The sequence below is a fragment of the Microtus pennsylvanicus genome, chromosome 8 (assembly GCF_037038515.1).
Source record: "Microtus pennsylvanicus isolate mMicPen1 chromosome 8, mMicPen1.hap1, whole genome shotgun sequence".
NCBI lineage: Eukaryota > Metazoa > Chordata > Mammalia > Rodentia > Cricetidae > Microtus > Microtus pennsylvanicus.
This window is the reverse complement of record NC_134586.1, coordinates 33,821,827-33,843,775: the sequence shown is the minus strand read 5'-3', so window position 1 is coordinate 33,843,775 and position 21,949 is coordinate 33,821,827. Positions and strand designations below refer to the sequence as shown.

The following is a 21,949-nucleotide window of genomic DNA, read 5'->3' as shown; positions in this document are numbered from 1 at the left end:
TGCTTACGTTGTAGATTCTCTCCCAAGGTACAAAGTCCCGAAAACCAGATTTACAGGCTGAGAGCAGACTAGATTGCAGCCAACCAGCTAGCCCTCCCTCTCTTCTGGAAGGCCAGTTCCCAGCCATGTTAGGTGGGGGGAAGGTTGGCTGGACAGGTAGCTGGGGGACCTTCACTGCAAAGGCAGATTTGCTGGTGACTGACAGCTGGGTTCTTGGACTGCTTGAGTAGACTTGCTAGAGCCGGCTTCTCCAACTCCATTTGGTACTTCTAACCCTCACAGGAAGCCCAAGTGGCTGGGCAGATAGCTCAGCTGCTAGACTGCTTTGTCTGGCATACATGAAGCCTTGAGTTCCATCCCACCAGGTGTGCTGGTGGTCCAGTTGTTGAAAGTCTGCTGAGGTACTTGAGACCTCAAAAAGGTGTTGGAATCAGACCTTTGTACTAGGTTTATTTTTGTTGTTGCTGTTGTTTTTTCCCAAGACAGGGTTTCTCTAGCTTTGAAGCCTGTCCTGGAACTAGCTCTTGTAGACCAGGCTGGCCTCGAACTCACAGAGATCCACCTGCCTCTGCTTCCCAAGTGTTGGGATTAAAGGCATGCACCACCACCACCACCCAGCTAGTACTAGGTTTAGCTATGCTGTTTGATTGTGAGACAAATTATGTACTGTTTTGGAGTCTTACTTATTTTCTGAGTTGTGATTTGGCCAGAATGAAGTACTCTGTCTTTCCCTTTCTTTCTTTCTTTCTTTCTTTCTTTCTTTCTTTCTTTCTTTCTTTCTTTTCTTGGTTTTTTAAGACAGGCTTTTCTGGTCCTGGAACTCACTCTATAGACCAGGCTGAACTCAGGATTGCAGAGATCCGCCTGCCTCTCTGCCTTCCAAGTGCTGGGATTAAAGGTGTATGCCACCACCGCCCAATGTCTTTACATTTCTTCGGTTGATAAAAATGATTTGACTTTTTCAAGTTAGTGGAAAAGGCAGTGTGTGCTCTGAACCTTATATCGCCACCCCTTATGCGACCCAAAGATGACCTGCCATCTCCACCTAGGCCCGACAGGACTGATCTAACCTCACCTCGGCCTTGAATTCACCGGCCCTCTCAAAGATTCACAGGACAGTTGCTGGGACTTCCCACTGCTAGGCTGTGGTTTCATCTCTTCCCTTGGTGGCTCCTGGCTCCTTTGTATGTGCACTGTTTGTTTCACTGGTCACCTGAGTGGACTGCCTTGTCTTCAAGAGGCCGCTTCCCAGTTTCAGCTCACTGCTTTTTCCATGCCCTTAAACCAGCACCTTTTTGTTTCTTTTGCTAACTTTTGGGTTTCCATACACTGTAAGCTCCATGAGATCAGAGACCAGTTGACAGCCCTTATCCCAGAGCTTTAGTGTGTGTGTATGTAGGCCAGCGCACACACAAAATAATAATAATAATAACAATAATAATAATAATAAAGAACTCTAATAATCGCCCCAGTGCTTGGTTCTTCCATCCTCAGTGCCTAGCAAGTGAGGGCAGAGCCAAAACCACTAAAGGCTCTCCACTTCCCATTACTGCTCTCCAGCCCTCTACCAGAGTCTGATTGTGCCTAGGCAATGGTCTCCTAGGAGACGGGAAACAGAGGGCGGGGCCTGAGAGGGAGCCTGGGCGAAGGCACTCGGGCGCTGGGAGCTGGCGACAGGCGCATGCAGGGCCTCAGCGCCGGGCTTTTCCTGAGCGCCGGGCAACTGAGGCCTGCGGCTGCCTGTTACGGCCAAGAAGGCAGCTCGGAGTGCAGCTGGCACCAGAGGCCGCAGCCGCCCGAGCTCAACACCAATTCCCTTTCCCGGTGGCCCTTGGCAGGCAGCTCCCAGTTCCACCCGCCTGGGAGCCTGCAATGGCCCGGGCCCGCCTCCGCCAGGCCCGAGGGGACACGTTGCCATGGGGATTACAGCCCATTTCCTGTACGCCACCTAAGCAGCGCCCACGCCCACAAGTCGTTCGCGCCGGGTGCCCTCGACACTGCGAGCTCCCACCCGGTCTGCTCCCTGCTCCCCCCGACCCTGGATGAGCCTCTGCCTACTTCCCCGCCGCCACCTGATGGTGAGGCACAGCGCAGACAGCCAGCCCTGAGACCCTGGTGGCTGCAAGAGAAAGGTCGCCAGGGTGGAAGGAATGGGGAATCTGGAGAGCATTGGAGATTGGGCGTCTGGATGCAGGGCAGAGGCAAGGGAGCGCAGGCACCTGAGGTCAGAGAAGTCCCTGGGCCCAACCCCCAGCTTTCTGTGTTCCTGCTCCGCATCTCTCTGCAGATTCCCTTGTCCTCTGGCGAGGATTCTCCAAGGGACCTCACCACATGGGCCGACTCAGAAACGCCAAAATCCACGTAGAGCGAGCCGTCAAGGTTGGAGGGGATGGGGTGGTGGTGGTTACACTTACTAGTTTCTTATATCCTTAAATAAATCCATAAATGTCAAAGAAAGATTTAATACAAGCACACACACGCACGCACGCATCAGGCCCATAGTCGTGGCTGATTTATCTCTACCTAGGGATATATTCTTCAGCTCCCTCGGTCCTGATCCCCAGCCCTTCTAGCCCTTTAGTAATTTAGAAATTACTCTCATTTAGGGCCTTGGTGCCCAGCAAGGAGCCAAGTCCTTAACTGCCTTTCTCCTGCTGGGGGACTGTATTGCAAATGGTTCCTGCATTCCACCCTAGGCTAAATGGCTGGCTGGCTCCACACTCCTGGTTCCCGTTGCTTGTTCCCTGGCCTCTGCCTCTGAAGACTCCCCAGATGTTTGTGATTCCTTGGGTCCTGGGTCCGATCTGTCTCCGTGCACCTCTTTCCTTGAGTTTAGGAGTTCAGGATCACACCGTGCCCTACCCCACACGTTTCCTGCCACCAACCCCCACCCTGGAGATCCAGCCCTCTGATGGATGTCTCCAAAGAGCTCACCAGCATCTCACACTTGCATCCCAAACCTTACTCCTGTTCCACTGTCCAAACCTGTCGGCGCCCCCTCCAAACCCGGTATCCAGCTTTTTCCATCACTTGCTTCAGAAATCCATTCTTCCAGTTCCATCCATCCATCAGCATCATCCACACCTCAAGAATGGGAAGCAGCTCCTTCCCAGTCTCCACGTTACCACCCTCATTCTAACTATTGCAGTTGTTCAGACCGTGGCATCCTCCTAAGGATCTGCCTCTGTGCCTGTCCCCTCCCCCACTGATGCTCCATGCAGTTGCATGCAAACTTACAGAGACTTCCTTAGTTATGCTCTTGACTCATTCTTCTCCTTATAAAATGCAAGGCTAAATTTTAAGGTTCACGGGGCCCTACACAGTCCAGTCATACTCCAGTATTCTTGGGAACTCTATCAGACTTCACTCTCCCTGGCCTCTCAGTTCCTTCTGACTTCTCGCGAGCCTCTGGACCTGTGCACATGCTACCCCACTCTGCTCAGCTCTGCATTCGCGGCTCTTTCCCAGTTTGCTGTGACCATGACCATGCATTACTCTGGAGACTGGGAATACCAGGGATAGAACATGCGCTTAGCGTGCAGAAGGCACTAGGCCTAATCCCCAGCACCAAACAGAAAGGAAGAAATCCTTGCTCTGTCACTTAACTACCGTGTAATTTTGGAGAAACTGTTTAGCCTCTGTGTGCCTTCAATATGTAATTAAAATGCAAATTGTTCTTAGTGGTGCATGTAAGTGCTTACTACATAATAGGTACTTAGTAGCTATTAACTATTTGTATTTATTTTTCTTCTTGTTTATGAGCTGCCTCCTACTGGGGAATAAAAATTCCCTGAAGGCAGAGATCCTGTCTGGTCACCATTGCCTCCTATATGTCTGATGCTGAAGCAAGTCCCCGCCTCTCATCTTACAGCAGAAGAAGATCTTTATGATTCATGGCCGATACCCAGTGATCCGGTGTCTATTGCGCCAGAGGGGATGGGTAGAAAAAAAGATGGTCCATCCCCAAGGCACCATCCTGCCACCAACCCAGAAGGATCTAGACAGTTCATTGATGGGTGATAGTGATGCCATGGAGGATGGTGAGTAGGTCCCTCCCTGTGCACACGCTGTCCTTCTTGAGTCCTTTTCCGTTTGCTTCTCACTGGTCCAGGGTTGAGACCTTAAAGGACTGTGGGGCATAGACACAGTCCCAAGGCATCATCCTCCACACCCACAGAGGATGAAGAAGAGAACGAGGACTTTCGGGAGCCACAGCTGTTGGACTTGGATGGTTTTCTGGAATTCGATGACCTGGATGGGGTACACGCTTTAATGGTGAGGACTCTGGGGGCCAATAAAGTGGGGGGCTAGCAGTTGGATGTCCTTCTTTCTCTGGAAAACTAGATTGCTTCTCTAAAGACTGGCTAGATCTGCAGAATGGTGAGGAACTTAGTAGGACTGATAGGGTGACCATATCTTCTACTCATGGTGGCTTTGATGGTTCTCCCTGCCAAGTACTTTGTGCATCCCTTTCCTTTGCCCTTGGCAAATGAGGGCTGTAAGAAATGGCTTTAAAACTTAAGAGATAAGCAAAGGTAATGCATTCTTTAATAATAAAGTTAGGACCCGAGTTCAAGCCCCAGAACCCAGGTATGTCAGCTGGACAGTGGTGGCGAATGCCTTTAATCCCAACACTTGGGAGGCAGAGACAAGCAGAAGTCAGTGAGTTCAAGGTCAGACTGCTCTACAGAGTGGGTTCCAGGGCAGCCAGGGCTACACAGAGAAACCCTGTCTCAAAAAAAACAAAAACAAACATAAAAGACCAAGCAAACCAACAAACAAAAAATCCCAAATACCTCCTTAAAAAGTATAAAACCAGATGGATGGCTCCCGATGGGACCCCAAGATTGTACTCTGGCCTCCACATGGGCACACACAGAACACACATTCCCACATACAGAAACATGCACACCAAAATTTGAGAGGTGCTGCTGTGGAGGGCATGTGTGGTGAAGAGAGGGTATGAGGTCAGAGCCAAGTGAACTGTATGAAATCGCCATGTTTTTCTTTTGTGTGACATGCATGTATGTGGGTGTGGAGCTGCACACGCACATGAAGGGCAGAGGACAACTTTCTGAAGTTGATTCTCTCGGGACCCACTCAGGCACCATCACGTGCCAAGTCTTCTGGCTGCCTTCAATAATCTCATTTCTGTTTCTATAATGAAAGCAATTTGGCATAGAAAGTTTAACTCCTAGGCCGGGCGGTGGTGGCGCACGCCTTTAATCCCAGCACTCGGGAGGCAGAGACAGGCGGATCTCTGTGAGTTCGAGACCAGCCTGGTCTACAAGAGCTAGTTCCAGGACAGGCTCCAAAACCACAGAGAAACCCTGTCTCGAAAAACCAAAAAAAAAAAAAAAAAAAAAAAGAAAGTTTAACTCCTGGTTCTAGGTTAGAGTCAGTCATTACAGAGAAGTCAAGGTGAAGGCCTTGAACAGCTGGAGCGGAGAAATGAATGCAGGCTTTGCTCTCCACTCAGCCTCCCCTCCTCATATCCAGTCCAAGACCCAAGCCCGAGGAACAGCATCACCATGGTGATCTGGGTCCTCCCACCGACCAACCCGATCTAAACGATCCCTCATTAAGATTCTCTTCCTGCGGGGCTGGAGAGATGGCTCAGCAGTTAAGAACATTGGCTGTTCTTCCAGAGGATCTGGGTTCAATTCCTATCACCCACATGGCAGCTCACAACTGTCTGTAACAACAGTTTCAGGGGATCTGACACCTTCACACCAATGCACATAAAAAATAAATTAAATTTTTTTCCTTTTGTCCAGGTGGTGGTGGTGCACACCTTTAATCCTAGCACTCAGGAGGCAGAGGCAGGCTGGTCTCTGTGAGTTCAAGACCAGCCTGGTTTAGTACAGCATTCTAGGACAGCCAGAGCTACACAGAGAAACCCTGTCTAGAAAAAACAAAACAAGCCGGGCGGTGGACATGCCTTTAATCCCAGCACTCAGCACTCGGAGGCAGAGACAGGCAGATCTCTGTGAGTTCGAGGCCAGCCTTGGTCTACAAGAGCTAGTTCCAGGACAGGCTCCAAAGCCACAGAGAAACCCTGTCTCGAAAAACCAAAAAAAGAAAAAACAAAACAACAAAACGAGGCAAGCACCACCATGGCCATTTTGCACCTTGTCCTAAGCATCTTCTGTGTCCAGCTCATTCAGTCCTCAGTGAAGCCCTCTAAGAGTTAAAGGTAAAGGTAGTGCATTCTACAGAGAGAGGCACAGAGTGACAGACCCCCACAAACATGGCCACAGAGACTAGCTCATTAAAAAACAACACAAAATTGTCAACATGAAGCCTTTTCTCTTACTTGCTCTTTTCCCTGAAAGACAAGGTTTCTCTATGTAACCCTGGGTATCCATATGTAGACCAGGCTGGCTTTGAACTCAGAGATCCAGAATCTATCCAGCTGCCTCTGCCTTTGGAGTGCTGGGTGTGTGCCACTACATCTGACCTGAAAAACACAGAGGTAGCAATTTCCCAATACACAGAGGGGGCAGTTTGAAGCCAGGCAGGGTGGTGCACATCTGTAATCGAGCAAGCGGGAGGCTGAAGCAGGAAGACCATGAGTTAGAAGGTAGCCTGGGCTACCTGGCGAGTTTGAGGCTTTCGTGGACTGTATAGCAGGAGCCTGTCTCTAAAATTAAAGACCAGAGCCCGTTACAGTGCTGCTGACTGGTGAGCATCCTGTGTCCCAGAGTTGTAGGGAGAATGGAAAGGTCGGGTCCATGGAGGGCCTCTGTCCATGCTTTGTGCGCATTGATCGGAGTCACGGTCCTTCTACTGGGACAATCACTGATGGTCACAGAGCAAGGTATGGCATCGTGGTGTGCAGCTTAGTCATTGCCTTGGAACACAAGTGGAGGCTGGAAAGGGTCTGCTGTCTGCTCACCCCGTATATCCTCTGGAGAAGATGTCTTCTCACGCCTTATCTATTCAGAGCTGGGGGAGTCCAGAGGACACCTTGACACCTCTTCTCCTTTCTGTGTGGTAGGGCAGGGAGAAGCTGTCCCCACCGGCCTCCCTGTCTCCATCTCCTCCCCTTTCCTCCAGTCCCGCATGGTTCGGAATGAGACCCCTTACCTCATCTGGACCACTCGGCGAGATGTGCTGGACTGTCGCTTCCTATCCAAGGATCAGATGATAAACCATTATGCCCGTGCTGGCTCCTTCACTACAAAGGTAGGCATCCCAGGGACTCCAACCCTGGCCTGTGGGCTGGCAGCCCCACTTCTGCAAAGAACACAAGATGTTCTTGGGTTCCCACTTAGTCCCTGAACTATATCTGACATATGTTGGCATGACGATTATGGGCTCAATTCCCATGAAGTCTGAAAACCAAAACACCAAATCAATGATTGGAAACAAAGGGGCCCTGGCCTGAAGAGAGCATATCTGTTACTGGATTTCTTAGCAAGTGGCTCCACCTCTCCCAGCCTCCACCTACTCATCTTTTTGGTTTGTTTGTTTTGTTTTTGTTTTTCGAGACAGGGTTTCTCTGTGTAGCTTTGGAGCCTGTCCTGGGATTCACTTTGCAGACCAGGCTGGCCTCAAACTCATAGAGATGCACCTGCCTCTACCTCCCAAATGCGGGGATTAAAGGCGTGCGCCACCACCGCCTGGCCCACTTGCTCATCTTTAGAGGAAAATAGCAGCATGCCTGTTATCTAAGGCTGTGTAAAGGATAAGGGGTTTATCAGCGTCTGTTATGCCAGTGGTTCTCAACCTGTGGGACATGGCCTCTTTGGGGGTCCCATATCAGGTAACCTGCATATCAGATATTTACATTATGATTCATAACAGTAGCAAAATTACAGTTAGGAAGTAGCAACAAAATAATTTCATGGCTGGGGGCACTCACCATACATGAGGGACTGTATTAAAGGGTCACATCATGCCGGGCGATGGTGGCGCACGCCTTTAATCCCAGCACTCGGGAGGCAGAGGCAGGCGGATCTCTGTGAGTTCGAGGCCAGCCTGGTCTACAGAGCTAGTTCCAGGACAGGCTCCAAAGCCACAGAGAAACCCTGTCTCGAAAAACCAAAAAAAAAAAAAAAAAAAAAAAAAAAAAAGGGTCACATCATTAGTAAGGTTGAGAACCACTGGGCTATGACATCATTCACACTATGGTGTGAACTGTCAAGGCTTCCTGGGTGGAATATGATTTTATGGGTGGGAAAGGGTGGGTGGAGGCCTTCTCAGCTGGGCAAACTGGAGATGAATGGATATCAAGTCAGGTCTAGCAAGTGGGTCTTCCTGGGCCTCTGGACATATGCTGCGTGGGGGGGAGCCCCTCAACACTCTCTGTGTCCTCCACAGCCCTTTCAGCAGCTGTCTCCATAGGTGGGCCTGTGTCTCAACCTCCGGAATCTGCCATGGTTCGATGAGGCTGATGCTGACTCCTTTTTCCCACGATGCTATCGCCTGGGGGCGGAGGATGACAAGAAAGCCTTTATAGGTAAGAGGACTCCAGCCCAGGCCTGGCCCCCTCCTGTTGCCTGCCCCACAGTGGAAAACAACAGGTCCCCTCTTTCCTCTGTAGCTCCAGTCCCTCCCTCCCACTAATGGTTCTTCCATTCCTGAGCCTCTAGCTTGGCCAACCCTGGTATAGAGAAGCCCAGGGAGCCAGGCTTTTACTCTAGAGCAGGTTCTAGAGGTTGGTGGGTTGGTTCTATTTGGAATCCAGATAAGTTGCAGGCTGGACCAGGTTCCAGAAAAGGCTGTGAGTCTTTAAAGCAAAGTAGGCTCCAGCTCCAATATGGGTTCTGAGTTTGGCATTTGGACCCAGAGCATTAAATTACATTCTAAACCTTAGATAGGATTTAGGCTGCAGTGTGGTTCTCAGGTTAGAGTTAAGTATCAAAATGGACAAAGAGGGTCATGGGAGGTGGGTCACACCCATAATCCCCAGTGTAGGGAAGCAGAGGCAGGACTGCAACAAATTTGAGACCACCCTTGTCTATATAGTGAATTTCAAGCTGGACAGCTTAAAGCTACAAGACCCTGTCTCAAAAAAAAAAAAGAAAGAAAGAAAGAAAAAGAAAAAAGAAAAGAGAGAGAGAGAGAGAGACAGAAATGAAACAGGTACAGGCTATCTGGAAACAGTCTGTGTCAAGTCTATCACACTATGGGTATGATATTCTATAACTGGGCTAGGAGCCAGGTGCTAGAGAGAGACAGGTAAATGAGGTTCTGGATCCAAAATGGGGCAAGCCATGGTGAGGTTCCAGAACCAGGAGAGGCCTGGAGCCTGGGGGCTGAGCAGGGTATCCCTGCCTGGGAGCAGAGGACTTCTGGCTGACAGCTGCCCGCAACGTTCTCAAGCTGGTGGTGAAGTCGGAAGAGAAGCCATACTCCATGCAGACAAGAAAGGAAGAGGCCCTAGGTGAGTGCTGTGTGCCAACCATCCACTCATCTGTCCATCCGCACGTTTAAGTCGCAAGGCCAGACTGCAGCCTTTGCCACCAGCCTTCCTCTCCGTCTTTCCCGTCTGTGACTATTGCTCACTCCTGCTCACCCAGCCATCCACCTACCCGCCCAGCCACCGTCTGCTCTTTCTCTCCATCATCTTCGCACCCGGCCATCTCTTGCCGATCACGTCAGTCACCTACCGCTGCCATCATTTCTGCGCGGTACCCGTCCGTCCCCTCCCTGCCCTTGCACAGCCCATCTTCCTGTCTCCCCACCCACCTGTCTGTCCTTTGCTTACTACCTTGTCCTGCAGTCGACCCTTGCACCTACCCCTTATCTGTCTACCTGTCAATTGTCAATTGTTCAGCCCTTGGATAGGCCTGACTGACCACTTTATTTTATTTATTTATTTATTTATTTTTTTGGTTTTTCGAGACAGGGTTTCTCTGTGGCTTTGGAGCCTGTCCTGGAACTAGCTCTGTAGACCAGGCTGGTCTCGAACTCACAGAGATCCGCCTACCTCTGCCTACCGAGTGCTGGGATTAAAGGCGTGCGCCACCATCGCCTGGCCTGACTGACCACTTTAGAGGGCAGGCTGAGATCACATGGCCCATCCCTGCCTGAGATAGCCACTTCAAGTTCTCTGGGAAGACACAGAAGAACTCAGCTATGCACAGATGTCCCCCAAAAACCCTGTTCCTACACATAAGGAACACTTGGGAAGGGAGGGGACAGAGAAACACTCTGCATGCTGGTCCAATATATTGCTTCCCCTTCCCCCTCTACAATACTGGGGCCAAGGGACTCTGGGAAGGAAGGGGCAGCTTTACTGGAAGGAGAAAAGTCCCTGGCCCTTCAGGAGGAACCCTTACATACACGCCGTCAAGTGCTGTCATTTGACCTAGGTGGATCAGGTACCAAAAGACTGTTACGTGCCAGGATCTGGGCCACAGGGAACCGTATGTGCCCAGAGACCCTGCATTTAAACTTCGGTGTGCTGAACTTAAGTATGGGTCAATGCTGCAAGTGGGCAGTTGAGGGTACGGTTGCGTGTCCTGAGTTTTTAAGTAGGCAAAGGACTAAGCCTCTGGTGCAGGGGTTGGCATATCATTTCCAGCTGAGTACTTCCATTTGCATGTACATTAGCACTCTGTGGCTTCGGGGCTGTGGATGTCCATCAGGATTCTGAGAGATGGAATGTAGGAAGCTAAGTAAGTGTTGGCTTCATGTGTATGTAGGTTCACTTAGGCAAGGTTTCCAGGTACATTGTAGGGCTAAGTTGTGCCAGGGGTGGTGGGTGCTGGGGTAGGTATGCTCTAGAGACCTTTGGGACATTCGGGCTGGAGCCTTAGTTGAGTAAGATGCACCACCAGTAAGTGGTGGCCGGGGACAAAATGCTAGGGTTGCCGGTGAATTTAGAGCAGTTCCAGGTGAGTGAGTATCATGCCCCAAGGTGGCTGGGGATCGAGTTCACTCGGGCGAGGCCTCAGGTAAGTGCCAGGTTTCAGGTCAGCAAAGGACGATGGCATGTGTCACGCTGCCTGCTTCGGTCCCTTCCATCCCTACAGAAATCACACTGCCCAAGAAGCAGGAGAAAAAGGCACTGATAGTGTCGTCAGAGTTTGTGGAAGAGGCGCTGAGTGCGTGTGAGGAGCACCTCAGCAGCATGGCCCACAAGGACATCGACAAGGACCCAGGTGCCCCGCTCTACTTCAGCCCTGAGGGGTGGTCCTACTTCCTCCAGCGCTACTACCAAATAGTCCAGTAAGTGCCCTAGAGGGCAGGGCTATGGGCACATGGTCAGGTGTTACAGTCAGACCCACCCCAGGGAGCACAGCCCAAGCCCCCCACTTTCTTTTATCCTGGACACTCCTGACCCTCAGAGGCTCCCAATGGCTCCAGGAGAATCCGATCCACTTTTCTCTCCTTAGCATAGCATGGACTTGGCCGGGCGGTGGTGGCGCACGCCTTTAATCCCAGCACTCGGGAGGCAGAGGCAGGCAGATCTCTGTGAGTTTGAGGCCAGCCTGGTCTACAGAGCTAGTTCCAGGACAGGCTCCAAAGCCACAGAGAAACCCTGTCTCGAAAAAAACCAAAAAAAAGAAAAAAAAAAGAAAGAAAAGCATAGCATGGACTCAAGGTGGTAGCCTGGGTTGTCAGTAGACTTAAATTCTAGTTCTTTCTTCCCATCTCCTAAGCTCTGTGACCCCAGGAATATCACTGGGTTTTCTAAACAACATAAGACAATTTGTATTGTGGGGTCAGCACAGGCTTGAGTGTCCCCTCAAAATCAGGATCTAGAGCACTTAGATTTCACCCTAGAGGCCATCTGTCAGAGTGACCCAGGATGCTAATCACCATCAGAAGGAAACAGACGTCACAGCAATTAGAGAGACCTTTTACCTCTATTGAATCCTCAGACCAAAGTGCACAAGATCCTGTTTCCAGGAATCCTCAGACTGAAGGCAGTCAGCTCCTGTCTCCTCCCACCTTATATTCCTCTCTCCGCCCAGCCATATCCCTTTCTGTCTCCACATCCTTAGTGCTGGGATTAAAGGTGTGGCTCTGTTTCTCTTTTGGATGAGACCAATCTCCTGTAGCCCAGGGTGGTCTTGAACTCACAGAGACCCTTCTGCCTCTGTCTCCTGAGTGCTGGGATTAAAGTGTGTGCCACCGCTGCCTGGCCTCTAGGGCTAACTAGTGGCTGAGCTCCCTACTTTGACCTTCAGGCAATCTTTATTTGTTAGAGTACAAACAGAGCAACACCACAGCCGCCTTTGTTCTTGCTGCTGCTCCTAAAAACAAAGCTATCCATGGTGGGAGGTCAAACTGTTCAAGTGAGCCTAGCACCCAAGGGGGTCTTTGTTGTCCAGTAGTTTGTTTGTTTGTTTGTTTGTTTGTTTTTAGTTTTTCGAGACAGAGTTTCTCTGTAGCTTTGGAGCCTGTCCTCCTGGCACTAGCTCTTGTAGACCAGGCTGGCCTCGAACTCACAGAGATCTGCCTGCCTCTGCCTCCCGAGTGCTGGGATTAAAGGCGCGCGCCACCACCCCCCGGCTTGTTCAGTAGTTTAAATGAGGCATCCGTCTGGGACAGCTGTAACCCCTGACTGTCTAGGTCAACTCCCACCCAAGTATGCACACAGTCAGCCATTCAGTCCACAGACTTGCAGACTGCCTGCTAAGTGGCAGGGGTTCTGTTAGAGTGAGATACAGCAGGCAGCAAACCCCACAGAAGACAGCCCTGCAGGTTCCACTGTAGCTAAGAGGAGAGTGTGTGTGCTCAGCCTACTGGGCCCCTGGGTTCGAGCCCCTGCACCACATACCAGAAAGGCCAGCAGGAGAGGCAGATAGTAACTGAATAAATCGGTCTGTAGCATGGGAGAGAAACAAATCGTGGCGAGGTGGGATACAGCCAAGCCTGCGCAGACTTAGACTAGGAGAGCACAGCTGTCAACCAGAGTTGTGTCGAGATAAAGAGGGGTGGACTCCGAGAGCTCCCTTGGGTGAAGCAGTCAGGCTTCTGCACCCTGGCTCAGCCACTCCATCCGTGTAGCCTTGGGCAGGTCCCTTAACTCTCCCACCTTCAATTTGCATTCCTCTAAGATTGGCTGAGTAATAATTCCCTAGAGGGATGCTGGGGGAGTGCGGGGGGGGGGGGGGGCAGGGGGTGTCTGGCAGGGTCCCTGACTTAGTGAGTGCCCCATCTTAGGGAAATAAGGGTAGACTGGAATTGGGGAGGGCTGAAATCTAGATAGGTTAGAGGCTGTTGGTGATTTGGGAATGGGAAGTGGGGAGACCTATCTAGGTGTCTCGGGCAGGCATGACCAAAGCAGGTTAGCATAGCAGGGGCCTGGTCTCCGATTGTCCTATGCTCTCATTTGGCCCCAGGCCCCACCTCCCCAAGTCCCACTGTCTCTACACAGTGAAGGGGCAGAACTGAGACACCTAGAGACCCAGGTCCAGCGCTGTGAAGACATTCTACAGCAGCTTCGGGCTGTGGTACCCCAGATCGACATGGAGGGGGATCGAAACATCTGGATTGTGAAGCCAGGAGCCAAGTCCCGTGGCCGAGGTGGGAGAGCAACCTTTGCTACTGGCTTTAGTACCTTTATTTACCGCTAGATGCCAAGGGGGATAATAGCACTGGCTGCCCCACTGCCACGTTTGGCTCTCAGCTCTGTCACTAATAGGTTGTGTGACCTTGAACAGGTCAGTTCACCTCTCTGAACCTGTGTCCTCCATTGTGAAGTGGGCATGGTGCTAGGTCTGTTAGGGAAAGGTTAAATGCAGCGCACACCTTCCACTCGGCATGGTGCACATAACACTTCAGCATGGTGCTAGGTCAGTGGTCACGCCACAGATGTGGCTGCTTTGCCTCTCATTCCCTAAGACCGTTCCTGGGCTTTACCTTCACTGAAGCACTCAGTGGTTCCACTGAGTACATGCGAGGGCCCAGTATCAGCCTGGCCTTTAAAGACCGCAGAAGGCCTCCTGAGAAACAGACAGAAAACTTGTAGTGATGAGATTCTTTATTAGAAAAGATCTACATGGTAACGTAGAGGTGAGTGAAATGTCACAAGGTGAGTGTTCTGTGCATCTCCGGTTCCAGGGGATCAATCCCTCTTCTGGCCCCCAGGCACACATGCGGCATACAGATATATGTAAAACATTCATACACATAAGATAAACATAAATAACAAACTTAAAAAAAACAGAAAAAGGAAAATGTATCTGTTCCTGGGGTACTAGATTATCATCCAAAGTGGAAACAAAAGCAGTGGTCAAGGCCAGCCTTGGCTACACAGTAAGCATGAAGCCAGCCTGGACTACATAACCTGTCACAAAATAAATACAAGAAAAAAGAGGGAGAACAGGCTGGGCATAGTGGGGCACGCCTTTGATCCCCAGCACTCGGGAGGCAGAGACAGGCGGATCTCAGTGAGTTCAAGGCCAGCCAGCCTGGTCTTACAGAACAAGTTCCGGGTCAATCAGAACTACACAGTGAGACCCTGTAGCCAGGGTTAGTTGTGACAGAGTGAGATGGCACCTGCTGAATGTCACCACAGCCTCTCCACAGGCCCAGCTTCATCCCACAGCCTCCAAGCCCATAAGAGCCTATGAAAGCAAGGTAGTGAGTTCCAGGACTGGCTCCATAGCTACTGAGAAACCCTGTCTCGAGAAACAAAAACAAGCAAACAAAAAAGAATGGTCAGAGGACAACTGACAGGGGTCTGTTCTCTCTTCCCCTGCGTGGGTTCTAAGAACTGAGCTAGGTGACCAACTGTGCTGACAAGTGCCTTACCCACTCAGCCATCTTGCCCTCATCTAGTTTTTTTATCTAATGTTTATTTAATATTATGTGTATGTATTTTCCTGTTTGTATGGATGTACAGGGTGTGTGTGTGTGTGTGCCTGCTTCCCATGGAGGCCAGAGAGGGTGTCAGGTCCCCTGGAACTGGGGTTCTGCCATAGGAGTACTGGGGTCTTCTGCAAGAACAGCAAGTGCTCTTAATGTTGAGCCATCTCTCCAGCCCCCACCCCTCAGTTAAATTTTTACTTGTATATAGCAAATCAAAGTTTAGTAAACAATTAATTAGAAAAACTATTTAAATTCTCAGCTTTGCTAGAGGGAAGATGGTTCAGCTGGAATCGGGATGAGAGCTTAGGATGGGATCTGTGGTCCTTGAGCCTTCGGGTCCTGACTAGCTGGGTTCCCCCTCAGGTATTATGTGCATGGACCACCTGGAAGAGATGCTGAAGCTGGTGGACTGCAACCCCCTGCTGATGAAGGACGGCAAGTGGATCGTGCAGAAGTACATTGAGCGGCCCCTGCTCATCTTTGGCACCAAGTTTGACCTGAGACAGTGGTTCCTGGTGACTGACTGGAATCCACTTACTGTGTGGTTCTACCGAGACAGCTACATCCGCTTCTCCACACAGCCCTTCTCCCTCAAGAACCTGGACAAGTGAGCCCTTACTCCACCTCCCCTGACTGCCCGATTCAGTAGGGAGGTCAGCAGACAGAACAGTGGACTCTGCAGGTGGGGCGGCAGGGTTTTCACATCCACCCGTCCTCTGCCCTGCAGGAGCTTGCCAAGAGAGTACCCCGGGGATACCAACATGAGCAGAATGAGAACTCCAGCTAACCAAGGGCTTACACCCTAGCAATGAGCTTGAGTCATCGCGGCTAACAGGCTAGAAGCTGATATGTCATGAAGAAAATGTAGAATAGCAGACTAAGGGAAACTTAGAGCGGAAAGGCAACTTGTGGTTTGCTCTTGGGATGAGAGGTAGCCTTGATGAGGCCTGGGTTCAAATTCCATCTCGGCAGCATCCAGGTTGTGATCCTTCAGAGATGTGAGAAACGACTCAAGCCTCAGTTTCTATTGGGGCCCAGTAGTCCCATCTGTAATCCCAGCACTTGTGAGGCTAAGTCTGAAGGATTCTGAGTTTAAGGACATCCTGGGCTATATAATGAGACTCCCCACTGAAGCCAAAACAAGCAAGGTGTGGTAGCTCCTAACTGTAATCTTAGAACTTGGGAGGCTAAGGCAGGAGTCAAAATCAAGCCAGGTGGAGTAGTGGATGCCTATGATTCCAGCACTTGGAAGACAGAGGCAGGACAACCAGTTCCCTGTCATCCTCAGTTACATGGCAAGTTTTAAGCTAGCCTGGGTGACATGCAACCATTCCAGAGAGAAAGGCCAGCCTCAGTTTCCACATCTGAAGACCGATACAGCAATACACAGTAGCTGTCTATCAACACTTCACAGGTGATAAGTGCTTCTGCTTGGCTGTGCCAGTCATTTCTCAGACACGATGAAGTGAGTTATTACCATTCGAGTGATGAGAGGGGCAAGCAGGTTCATGACTTGCTTGAGTCTCACAGCCAGTCATTGGTGAAGCTGGGATTTGACCATCTAGGGTCATCCTCTCCGTCTCATCTCCTGCCACACACAGGAAGGGTGAACCAAAGCACCTGCCACTGTGGCCTGTCAGCAACACCCGAGTGTTCTGAGAAATGGCTAGCCCTGGCCTTCAGTGAATGGGGGCTGGGGTCAAGGGGCAGCTTCTGTCCTCCCATGTCAGTTAAGCTCCCCAGGATGGCTGACCACAGGATTCGGCCTGCAGCCCCGAGGTTGGGCTCCAGGGCTGAGCCTGTGTCTCTGCTCTGCTGCAGCTCTGTGCACCTGTGTAACAATTCCATCCAGAGACACCTGGAGGCCTCCTGCCACCGGCACCCGATGCTGCCCCCCGACAACATGTGGTCCAGTCAAAGGTTTCAGGCTCACTTGCAGGAGGTGGGCGCCCCAAAAGCCTGGTCTAGTGTCATTGTACCCGGCATGAAGGCTGCTGTGATCCACGCCCTGCAGACCTCCCAAGACACTGTGCAGTGCCGGAAGGCCAGCTTTGAGCTCTATGGGGCCGACTTTGTGTTTGGGGAAGACTTCCGGCCCTGGTTGATTGAGATCAACGCCAGCCCCACCATGGCACCTTCCACAGCTGTCACTGCCCGTCTCTGTGCTGGTGTGCAAGCAGACACTCTGCGTGTGGTCATTGACCGGCGGCTGGACCGCAGCTGTAACACAGGAGCTTTTGAGCTCATCTATAAGCAGGTGAGATGTTCCAGCACCTCCCACAGGCACCTCCCAGCAAGCCCTGAGGGCTGCTGGGAGACCTCGGCTTCTGGCCTGTCCCCAAGGGGTGTCTTAACACAGACACGTCCCTCTGGCTTGTCTCCTCATCTGTAGAGATTACTGTCCTCTGAGAAACATATTTTCAGAGGGTCTGGGACCTGATCAGCTTCCAGTGGTAATTCCAAGCCTCTAGGTAGCAGCTCATTCGCTCATCTGTACAGTGAAGGGGTTTGATCTTTGCACAGGGGTTTGGGGTGCCTAGCCAGAGGACAGAGGACAGCTTTAGCTACTGTTTTTGCCCAGTAAGGCTGATGGGAGCTCCATTAACTGCAAGGTCTATCAAGAATCAATTAGTAGTGCCTGTTATTGTTATAATAATGATTATCATTATACTATTCATCTCTTCCAAAAACAGATTTGTTCTTGCTTATTTATAATAAGAAGAGGATTGTTTTTTATTCAGCCAAAAACATTACTTTGTTTCATTGGTTTTTTTTGTTGTTGTTGTTGTTTTTTTGTTTTTTTTTTTTTTTTTTTTTTTTGGTTTTTCGAGACAGGGTTTCTCTGTGGTTTTGGAGCCTATCCTGGAACTAGCTCTTGTAGACCAGGCTGTGTTTCATTGTTTTTTTAGTTTCTTTAAACAGGGGCTTGTTCTGTATAGCCTCGGCTGGCCTAGAACTTAAGCTATCTCCCAGGCTAGCCTGAAACTCACAGCATTCCTCCTACTTCAAGCCCTCCCAAGTGCTGAGCTTACAGGTATGAGTCACCATGCCACTGTCCACGGAGCTGCAATCTCCCAGCAGTTTATCAGAATCTGAACCCACCAATGGGTGAAGCCATTTATAAGGTCAAAGTCCTCTTGGTCTAATTCTCTCTAGAAACACCCTTGAGGGTCCACCAGGGGCCTAGGTTGTCTCAGTCCAGTCAAGCTGACAGCTTAGGTGAGCCATCACAGCAGGATATGGGGCTTCAACCTTCCACCCCCTAGTATTCGGAAGGCCGAGACAGGGATCACTTTCAGTTCAAGGGAAGCTTGGGTTACACAGTGAGTTCCAGGCTAGCCTGGTATTCAGAGTGAGACCCAACTTAAAAACAACCATACAAAGCTTTGAAAGGATGTTTTTAAGAGTTTCTGAATTCTGAGAACTATTTATAAGCAGGAGTCTTCCAGCTAGGATCCACCAAAGTCTAGGTTAGCCACAGGAAGGGAAAACACTGACCACGTGACCTGGGTGGCCCCGTGTTTCTTACAGTTCCTGATCAACAAGCTTCAGTTTTTGTTAGGGATGCCATCACTAGGGACGGAATCCATGCCTGCATGCTTGGCATGTGCAGTACCACTGAGCTACACTTCCAGGTAAAGGAGGCCATATAAGCAGGTATCCACATATACCTGCAATCCCAGCACTTGGGCAACAGAGGCAGGACTGTCACAAGTTCACAGCCTGCCTGATTTACTTAGCAAATGTCAGGTCAGCTAGGCTTTATAATGAGAATCTGTCACAACAACGTAGTCTTAGAAGAGAGGGGAAAAAATGGGAAAGAGGAAGTAATCTGCAGTTTAAACTGGAGCGAAATTTGTACAGGCATGGTAACACACACCTGTAACCCCGCGTTCAGGAGGCAGCGGCAGGAGGAGCAGGAGTTCACAGTTCTCCTGGCTGTACAGTGAGCTTGAGGCCAACCTGGGCTGCACGAAACCTCGTCTCACAACAAAACTGAATGCCTGGGCATTCGCACTTTTCAAATGTCCTTTGTCCCCCAGGTATCTTTTATTGCTGTTCTGTTTTTGAGTTTGAGGGCCATTGCGCAACTAAGGTAGCTACACTAGTGGCTTTGTCTCTCTGATTGCTGTATCTAGGACAGCTCCGCATCCTGGCCCTTTGAAGGCCAGGCAGGCCGGCTGTAGCACTGTCCCACATTCTCCTTTATCTGCTTGTCCCCTAGTGTTGTTCAGCTCAGTCTGTTCTCTGTCCTGTAAACTAGAAGATAGGTTAACAAGCTGATGAGGTTTAGGGTAGAGAGAGACATTTGGCAAAAAACACTTAGGTGGTGCTGGGTACATCACGGAACTGTCACAAGGCACAACCAGCAGATCCTCTAGTTCCTTATGCCAAATTTGACCTTGGACTGAGGTGGCTGCCAGCAGAGACCTCTATTAGAAGCCACGCCCACCCATTTGCAGCTTTTTAAATTTTTCTCTATATTTATTGTGGTGTTTTTTTTTTTTTTTTTTTTTGATTTTCGAGACAGGGTTTCTCCGGAGCTTTGGTTCCTGTCCTGGAACTAGCTCTTGTAGACCAGGCTGGCCTCGAACTCACAGAGATCCGCCTGCCTCTGCCTCCCGAGTGCTGGGATTAAAGGCGTGTGCCACCACCGCCCGGCTTACCTCCCTCTTTTTTAAAAAACAATTTTCTCTGTGCATTGGTGTTTTGCATGCATGTGTGTCTGTGTGGGTGTGGCTGGAGTCACAGACAATTGTGAGCTGCCATGTGAATTCTGGGAATTGAATCTGGGTCCTCTGGAAGAGCAGTCAGTGCTAATAACTTCTGAGCCATCTCTCTAGCCCCATCCCTCTTCTCAGTATTCATGATGGGAATTACATCCACACAGAAAACCATGGCTCAATCCCGTCTGCCTCTGGTTGCCCACGGCAGGAACCTGCTTTCATTCTGACACAGGCCAGAGGTCACCTTAGTGTGCAATGGGATTGACTGCTTTGTCTGCATGGCTAAGATCTCTGCTTCTCTGGTTTCCTGCCCCCTGGGGCTCTGTGAGTCTAGGTTCTCTGGCCCCCTTGAGAACAGAGGGAGCTTCCTGTTTCTCAGAAGTGCCTCTTGACCAGATACCCCAGAAACTGACTCTGTCCATCTCTGCCTGTGTCACTGGTCACTAGATGGTGTCCTGCCATCTCTCACTAGTGTCTGCGATGGCCTTGTTTTCTCTCCTGCCCATAGCCTGCTGTGGAGGTGCCCCAGTATGTGGGTATCCGGCTCCTGGTGGAGGGGTCTACCATCAAGAAGCCCATGGCAGTGGGCCATCGGCGCTCAGGAGTCCGCTCATCACTCCCTCATCTGCTGAGCCAGCAAGGCTCTGGGGAAGGCAAGGATTCAGGGTCCCCTACCCACAGGTCAGCTTCTAGGAAAGACGCTGGAGCCAGAAGCCTGGGACACCCTGAGAAGCCAGACTCGACTGCCGCCACTTCCGTCTCTGGAAAGGGGAAGAAAGGCAAGGCAAAAAGTGCCACAGCCCTGGTCTGCCTCACCCTCCAGAACTGGGAGCCCTCAAACACCAGGGTGGGCCACATTTTCAACAGGTCACTGTGTCTGAAACAACCTGAGGCCTGGCGTAATAAGATGTTCCCCAAATGCCCTAGAGCTCCCAAGGCCATTCCCACCAGCTCTCCAAGCGCTTCCCAAGCGTCTGGGCTTGCCCTCATGCCCAAAGGCCACCAGTGATAGCAAGTACCAACACTGCTCACCAAATGTCGTTAAATATAAAACCAAATGAGTGTTCCAAAGTAGTCACCCTGCCAGGCAGTTAGACCAGAGTACGCCCCGGCTTGGTCCTCGAGTGCGTGCGCGTCCCTGGAGTCCAGACCCCTGCTGTGCTCTGGCCAGACTTAGCCCTCACTCCTCTCTGGGGAAAGGTGCTGCTACCGTGCCCTTCCCGATCCCTAACCAGCCCCCTCAGCCCTCACAACACCCTAGTGAGGTAGGCGCTATTGTCCCCATTTTCCAGCCGAGGTAGCAGGAAGTTTAAGGACGTTGCCTGAGGTTGCACAGCTCAGAAGGGGCAGAGCTGGGATGCAGACCCAGGTCTGTTGGTTCCCCAACCCTGTGTTCTTCCCACTGCCTCTGGAGGAGCTGGGAGGGGCTCCTCTGCCCTCACCTCCCACCCCCACCTCTCCACATACCCTGTGGAAAAACTGGTCAGGCTCTGGGGCCTTACCCAGACCCTCACAGCTTCCCTTCTCCCACAGCCCCTTCCTACTTCCCTAGTCTCCATTGCAAGGCCTGGCTGCCTTCTCCCCGCGTACTCCGACCCCAGGGCCGGGTCCTCAGACTGCAACGTGGCCGGCTGGTGGGCTCTAAGGCTCTGTCAACCACAGGCAAGGCCTTGATGACTCTACCCACTGCCAAGGTTCTGATGTCCTTCCCACCTCACCCTGACCTCAAGCTGGCACCCAGCATGCTGAAACCGGGAAAGGTGGGCTTTGAGCTGCACCTCATACCCTGGCGGGTAGTGCTGAGCAGTGGGGTCGGGGCTGAAGGGCACAGACAGTGGGCAGAGGCCTGATCATCTCTCTCCCTCCCCTCCTTTACACCGAGGCTGCTATTCCCCTGCACCTTCGAGGCCCCCACTTTGGAAGTGCCTCTTGGCCTCTGCCCTTTGAAGCTGGACCTCTTCCTAGCACCCACAGGAAAGTCAAAGTCAAAGGCAAGTTCAAGGCCAGACTCTGCGACAAACCCAGGGCTGAGGCATACCCTGAGAAGAGACTGAGCTTCCCCAAACCCTTGACCCTTATTTTGACATCCCAGACACTGTGGACCAGGGAGGCTATAAGGATAGAGAAACCCCTGTTCTGATCTCCACTGCCCCATCCTGGATCCAGAATCATATTAAAAAAAAAAAACAAGTAAAGTTCTTCAGGCTTGGCTTGAATAATGTGAGACAAGGCTCATAACAGGAGCTGACCAGCAGGGCCTGCACCAGCAAGGGCCACAGTCCCTATCCAATAACAGACATCAGCTTTGGGGTGGTGGGGGAAGAGCCTTCGCTAAACAGATGAGGAAACTGAGTCTGAACAAGGAGACCATAGCAGGCAGAAAGCCAGCCATCAGGAAGTGCCCCTTTCCAAAGGCAAACTGGGCTGGCAGAATAGTTTCTTATGGG

At 51.0% G+C, this 21,949-nt stretch overlaps 1 protein-coding gene across 6 annotated transcripts; it reads left to right on the top strand.

The window, feature by feature from the left end:
• Window positions 1-1,626: 1,626 nt before the first annotated feature.
• Ttll3 (tubulin tyrosine ligase like 3) lies at window positions 1,627-21,766 on the top strand. 6 transcript variants are annotated; one of them, XM_075983204.1, is made up of 14 exons: window positions 1,627-2,078; window positions 2,288-2,379; window positions 3,872-4,040; window positions 4,178-4,275; window positions 7,060-7,188; window positions 8,350-8,464; window positions 9,293-9,391; window positions 10,986-11,181; window positions 13,340-13,488; window positions 15,139-15,382; window positions 16,597-17,032; window positions 20,011-20,281; window positions 21,036-21,262; window positions 21,385-21,766. In XM_075983204.1, the coding sequence occupies exons 1-14, from the start codon at window positions 1,682-1,684 to the stop codon at window positions 21,640-21,642; spliced, it is 2,880 nt and encodes a 959-aa protein (XP_075839319.1). In that variant the 5' UTR covers window positions 1,627-1,681; the 3' UTR covers window positions 21,643-21,766. The 6 variants fall into 6 exon arrangements, with proteins under 6 accessions (XP_075839319.1, XP_075839320.1, XP_075839314.1 ...); XM_075983205.1 differs by lacking the exon at window positions 21,385-21,766 and adding an exon at window positions 20,795-20,871 and having other exon boundaries at window positions 21,036-21,300; XM_075983199.1 differs by having other exon boundaries at window positions 21,036-21,677.
• The last annotated feature ends 183 nt before the right edge of the window (window positions 21,767-21,949 follow it).